Here is a 6,746-nt window from a genome sequence, read left to right as displayed (position 1 = left end):
ATATTTATATTTATTAAAACTAATTTTGTATTTATAAAACATTTTTTTTATTTATAAAAACTATTTTATTATTTTTTGTATTTTAAATATGTTTTCTATTTCAATTTTAATTTTATATTTTCGAATTTCAATTTAAAAAAATAAATTTATAATTTTTTTTTTAATTTTGGAAATATTCCGAGGAATTGTATCCCTCGGAATATTCCGACGACATCTTCCTCGGAATATTCCGAGGAATTTCCGACGAAAAAAGTTCTCGGAATATTCCGAGGAAATTCATTTCCTCGGAATTCCGTCGGAAATTTCCGAGGGATTTCCGAGGAGTTATTTCCGAGGACTTTTTTCGTCGGTATGTCGTCGGAATAGCATTATTCCGACGACATACCGACGATTTTTTCCCTCAATATGCCGCTGTTTTCTTGTAGTGTTCTAATAAAAATATATTTAGGCCAACGCATACTGTACTAAAGCTGTCAAAATATAAATTTTCACACTAAACATTCATATACCATTGAAAATGAGTTGAAAATTGTGACCACATTTTGCCGTTACAAATTTCTGATAGCTAGAGATTATTAAAAGTTTCTGACGGATTTCTGAAAGATACAATTTTGGATAATCCATTGAAATTCTTGAAGTTTTTTTTTCACAAACAAATACCCATCAATTTTTTTTGACGGAATTCTGATTGTTTTCTGGCTAATCCATTTGAATTTCATCAAATATTTATGAAATTTTTTCACAAACAAATAACTGTTGGAAATTTATGATAGAATTTTTTTTTTTAGATTATCCATTAAAAAATATTTCGAAAATATTTAGCAACAAAATCTGGTCAGAAAATCCATAGAAAACACCTTGTTTTCTTATAGTGATTTATACATTATGTATAGGCCATATGTATAGGCCAGTGTCTCGATAGTATGATAATATCAATGAATCAAAAACTGATTGATATATAGGTGTGATCACTACAAGAAAATTGTCATATTGCAATAATGATATTTTGTTGCATTATGCTAATATATTGTTGCAAATATAAAATTGCAATAAAAATGTGACAAATTTTAACTTCTTACCATTTAGATGTTGCAAATTCACATTTGTTGCATATACGTAGCAATATTAGCAACAAATTGAGTTGTTGCTATATATGTCATATTATTGCAACAACTTATTTGTAACAGTTTTGTTGTACATTTACAACGTATTTGTGCAACGTTAATAGTGGCAAATCATTGCTACAGAAAATATATAGCAAACAAAATAGTAAATCTGCGATAATTTTTATTGCAATTTTAATAGTATTAGTGCAACAAGATGTCTATAAAATATTTTGTAATAATTATGACGTATGGATGCAATTTAAATCGTTACAAAAGTTGCTATATAAAATATGGCCGAATGTTGTTGTAATGGTTTTGTTGCAATATTTTAAACAGTATTTTTGGTGCAAATATTTTGGTGCAGTACTATTTCGTTATAATAATATAAGAGGCGTTATTTATTTTTCAGTAAATATATTTTATAATAATACAAAACCCAAATGACCAACTTTCTTAAATAAACTAAAATGTTAAAAGTTCAACAATGCATTATTCGCGAAATACCAATGATAATTTGAATGCTACAAACCTAATAAAAACTTAGAAAAAAAACTAAAACAGCCAACTGAGACTTGATTGTTGACCCTCGTGGATAGAATAGCTGGACAAAATGATCCATTCACTTTGGAATGATCGAGAACACCTAAGACGTTCAATACTTGGGCTGCATAAGCTATATATATAACGAAAACAATAAAATCTAAACTATCTCGATATTGGATATATCCATATCTTTTTAGTTAATATTTTCGAAACAAACTAAAGTTAAGCGGTAAAAAAATATTAGGTGGGAACAACATTTGACTAAATAAAAAATATATTCTAGTAGTTGCAACATTTGACTAAATAAAAAATATATTAAGAACAATATGATTTACGGGCATGCAAATGAAATTTGATCCAGTTGATAGAGTTAGTATACACGAAAGAAGACCTTAAACTACTAAAGTTTTTTGAACCGTTTCTAGTTTTGTGGGGTGTCATACTTCTGCATGAACCCTTTAGTAAAATTTCAAATTGAAAACAAAAATATAGAAATCATATGTGTGGGTTTAGGTTATTGAGTTATTGATATTGTAGGTGAGCTTTGAAGGTTGCATATGAGAGAGGATGCTTTGGGTTTCAAAAGGGAATGAATCCTGATGATGAAGCGCTTTGGGTTTCAAAAGGGAACGGATCCTGATGAAGTGGCGCTTCATGTATTGAAGAGAATATGTATTAGCTCATTTACATTAAAGAGGACTCTACGTTTCACTCTATCACTAGCCGCCTCACGTACCGGAGACCTTTGGTAAACAGGGACAGCACTTGGACGGCTCGAAAACATCCCCATGACGTCTCAAATAATGAGGGGACAATGATGTGCATATGGTCACATACCGGAGACCTTTTGCCACATATTTTTTATATATTTTTTTTTACAAATTAGCTTCAAAAATGTTGAATGCTTCTTGCAACACTCGCAAGATATTTGTTTATGTTGTAAAAAGTTGCAATTTAGTAACAATAAAATACAACGTCTGTTATAGTTATTATTTTGCAATAAATTTGTAATGAAACAGTAACAAATATTCATTATTGCAAGTATATTGCAATAATCATAGCAACTTATTAATGAAAACATACATTGCAATTTTTCTGTTGCAATAGAGCTATTTTCTTGCGTGGATGTTTCTTGAAATAACTTAAGTACATATATAAAATTCTTTGTTGAAATTGTTCTAGGTGAGTAGCAAAGAATTTGAAGTATTCGAAGGGTTTCTTTTTACATTATAAAATCAAGGGAATTTGCACTCCCTACCCAAACCTTATATCATATTTAGGTGTATACCCTATTTCTCCCCATTTTTTACCCCATTTTTACCCCAAAAACAATGGTATCTCAATTCTTTGTGTATATCTACCTAATTAGCTCTAAAATCAAAACAATATATCTGGAATATGAGATTGTCGCACTGCGGCCAAGACGTTTCTTCTAGGACCTTGCTTAATGGTATGAGAAGACGGTCGAAAATCTAAAATAATCTATAGGTTAATAGTGATCTTGCGTAAAATGCATTGAAAATGTTCTTGCGTACAATAAGATAGTTCAAGTGTTTTTTTTTTGTTTTACATTTTGTCCTTAATAAATTTATTAAATAGAAAACAGAACATTTACGGTCATATCATGATAATGATCCTGTTATCCTTGACTCTCTTTTTCTTTTTGTCACAGTTATCCTTGACTCTCTTTCACCTTATCATGATAGTGATCCTGTTATCTTTTCTTTTTATTTCCTTATATTTTGGTCGAACAGTTTTTATTTGTAACATGGATGTACAAAATTAGCAGTACGTGGGATTCATGGAACAAGACGATGATGATTGTCGTATCATGAAGTCCTTACCTATCAAAGATCTCTCGAATCTATGTTTTTCACTTTCGGATTTAAAAAGCAAAAGCCAGAAAAAGTTAAAAAGTAAAAGTCTACTGATGTGATAACACAAAGTTAAAACTTATTCCTTCTATTACATATAGCTGACTGTTCTGTTTTAGCATCTTTTTCATGATTGAGATTTTGAATTACACCAACTTTTCTTTAACTTTGCTTTGGAGTAAATATTTGTTTTGATGTGACTGAGATTGATATATTTTCACACCGTTCATCAATATGATCTAAATGGTAAAAGACTTTCAGATAATCAGATTAATCTGAAAACAAATCTCAACACCATAATCTTTTCATATAACGCCGTCATTTATCGGTGGGAGACTAAAGCTGCATAATCTCCAACTTTTTTCTATCATCAAAGCTTCTATTCTTTAAAAAAAAAAAAACATCAAAGCTTCTAGTTCTATTACCATCAAATTTTTAATTTACAAGGAAAATGATGGTTATTGGTTAACATTTGCAATTCACAAGAAAAAGACGGGTGAACGAGAGGCCCAACTCGTTAATTCAATTCAAATCCATTCGGACTAGAATTTAATCTTGCCCATACGGTAAACAGCTACGGCCCCTTCATTACGATACCAATTGCCACTTCTGAATTGTTCATCTGTGGTCCATTTCAAAATACGTGTAAATGTTCACTACAAAACCAGTACAAAATAAATATATAAACATGTAGACTCGAATGGGTTGTTAAATTTATATTTCCCGTGATATTTAGTTTTTAAAAATGTGTTATATGGTCCATGGAATGCTTGGAGCGGTTGAACGGCCTCAAGCTTGGCCCTCATTCCTCCATCAAGTTCGTGAGATCGAGTTGGGAAAGGACAGAATAGAGGGCAGTCGGTTACTGGTGGTTGCGAGTCAAGCAAACAGAGGGGCAACTTTCATTGCACAAAGTGTAACCAAACAAGGTTTGATGAGATCGTATGTTCAGAACGGCAACTCTCCTTGGCTGTTTGAATTCTTATGTCAATGAAAGCCGTAACCTCTGATTGTAGGTTTCCTTATTTTTTGGGTTTGGGTATGGATGTTGGTGTGCCATGCCTTAGCTAATTTTTTGGATGTAAGTTAGGATGTAGTTAAGTTGCAGTTGCTGGTCTTTTTTGCTGCAGTCTCTGAGTATGTATGTTTGGTTTGGATTTTCAGTTATCAATGGAAATTGGTCCATGGAATGCATCAACGATAATATTGGTCGGAGAACATGTTTATTTTATTTTGTTGATTACATTCTTTGTTGCAAAAGGATTTAGTGTGTATATATATAGGGGTGGGTATGAATCCGATATCCGGATTTTTGGAAGTATTTACGATCCGATATGTTTTGTCCGAGTAATCAATTATCCGATTGGATTGATTTGTATCTACTCGGATATTCAGTAGCCGGATATCTAGAATTTTTTTAGATATTTGATCCGTAAAAATAAATTAAATTAAAAATAAAAATTCAAAATAATACAAATGATAATATTTTATTACAAAAATCAATTTACTTTTAAAATTTTTAATAACTAATATAATAAATATAGTAAATAAAAATACTGTAAAACTTATATAAATATAATATTTATATAACTTGTACATATAATCTTTAAATGTATGTATATATATGCATACAACGGATCAGATATCTGTTTCTGAAAATATAAGTATTGTGATTTGCTTCGTTTTTATAGATATTTCATATTAGTATTTGTTTTGCTTTATGGAATTACAGATATCCGGATTTTTCGGTTCGAATAGAAACAAAATTTATGGATATTTTTCCTAGCCCTATATATATGTGAATTTGTGTCTACTATTTATTTGTTTAATGTATATAAAGGAGAATGAGTTGAAGATTCAAGAAAATATGTTATAGATGAAGGAGATCATAATTCTTTTCTCATCATGTTGCCTAGTAACTATATTCTTTTGACTTTGTAAGACAGTTTTCTAATTCATTTCAGGTAATGATTTGATAATCATATTGTTGTTTTTAATACCATAAACCATTCTCACATTTTTATTGTTATTCTTTCAATAGTTTTTTTCTAAAACCAACTTGAAGTTTCCACTTCATGAAAAGACAAGATCCTTAAACATATGACTCGAGCAGGAGGATTGTTTTCCAAATCCTTTAATCTTGATAGCATAAAAAGCTTCTCATCAGGTCAAATATGTAGATATGGTTTAAGTTATCTAATTATATGAAGTTAATGATATCTTGCATATTTGCATTGTTTTAACCTTCCATTTTGTACATAATGATCATATAGATTAAGAGTTTAGCATCTTTAGGATCCATTTTGCATTCATATGTCTTAGTCGGGTAATGGAGTATCCTATGGAGTAATCAGAGGTGTTTAGAAGCATTGTGATCCAAAAAGAGATGAAGAATGGAGATTGATCAATCATAAGGTGATCCACGCGGGTAGCAGCACCCCGAGTCCACTGACCCGCGTCACCAAAAGACCCACTCGGAGAAGCCACGCGGGAAAGATCACGCAGGGTCGACTACCCGCTCGCACGAGCTAGAAGAATCATCGAGGTCCGATGCGGGGAGGATGGCGCGGGTTGGTGCCAATCGTCTCAACCCGCGTCACGAAGAGAAGGAGCCGATAGAGCCACGCGGGACGGAGCCACGCGGGATCGACTACCCGCGCGCATGACGATAGAGTAGCCTCGACAGTCTGACGCGGGACGAAGGCCGCAGGTTCCACTACCCGCACGCATGAAGCAGAAGATCGACGACCATCCGACGCGGGTGGTGTGACGCGGGGTATGCCCAGTCGCTCCAACCCGAGTCGATATTTATCCTAAGTCGAATTTTAATGTTTTAAGGGCTTTTAAGACTATTTAATGGAAACCATTAGGTTTTCCAATGACATATAAATACTCTTGTAATCCCAAAGTTGGGATCATCTTGTTTTCTATCTAATCAAAAGCCACTTTTGGGAAAAATATCTAATCTTGATCATAATTTCTTATCTTTGCTTGATTATCTTGCTCTCTAATCATGTTTAACCTTGAATCATCCATGGTTTTGGGGTTATTCATGTCTATTAGTGAGTAGACTAATCTTGGATTCATGGGCTAGGGTGATTAAGGGTGATTAGAGAAGATCTAGGGTGTTTAGTGTTAGATTTACTTGTTTCCTTGCTTGTTGCCACGGTAATATTTACTATTGATTGTGTTATTTCTTGCCCACAAGGTGTATGATGAAATG

The 6,746-nt window shown here is 32.4% G+C and overlaps 1 protein-coding gene across 1 annotated transcript in view; it reads left to right on the top strand.

Moving 5' to 3' along the window:
* LOC106297040 (transcription factor bHLH96) overlaps positions 1–2,205 on the top strand; it is an 8,610-nt gene extending 6,405 nt beyond the window's left edge. Inside the window, exon 4 of the mRNA XM_013733320.1 lies at positions 2,187–2,205. Within this exon, the coding sequence (XP_013588774.1) occupies positions 2,187–2,190 (4 nt within the window). The 3' untranslated portion in view covers positions 2,191–2,205. The remainder of the gene's footprint in view (positions 1–2,186) is intronic.
* Positions 2,206–6,746: the final 4,541 nt, after the last annotated feature.

Source organism: Brassica oleracea, chromosome C6 (assembly GCF_000695525.1).
Source record: "Brassica oleracea var. oleracea cultivar TO1000 chromosome C6, BOL, whole genome shotgun sequence".
Lineage (NCBI taxonomy): Eukaryota > Viridiplantae > Streptophyta > Magnoliopsida > Brassicales > Brassicaceae > Brassica > Brassica oleracea.
Note: the sequence above shows the minus strand (reverse complement) of the source record. Positions and strands in the feature narration are given on the sequence as shown.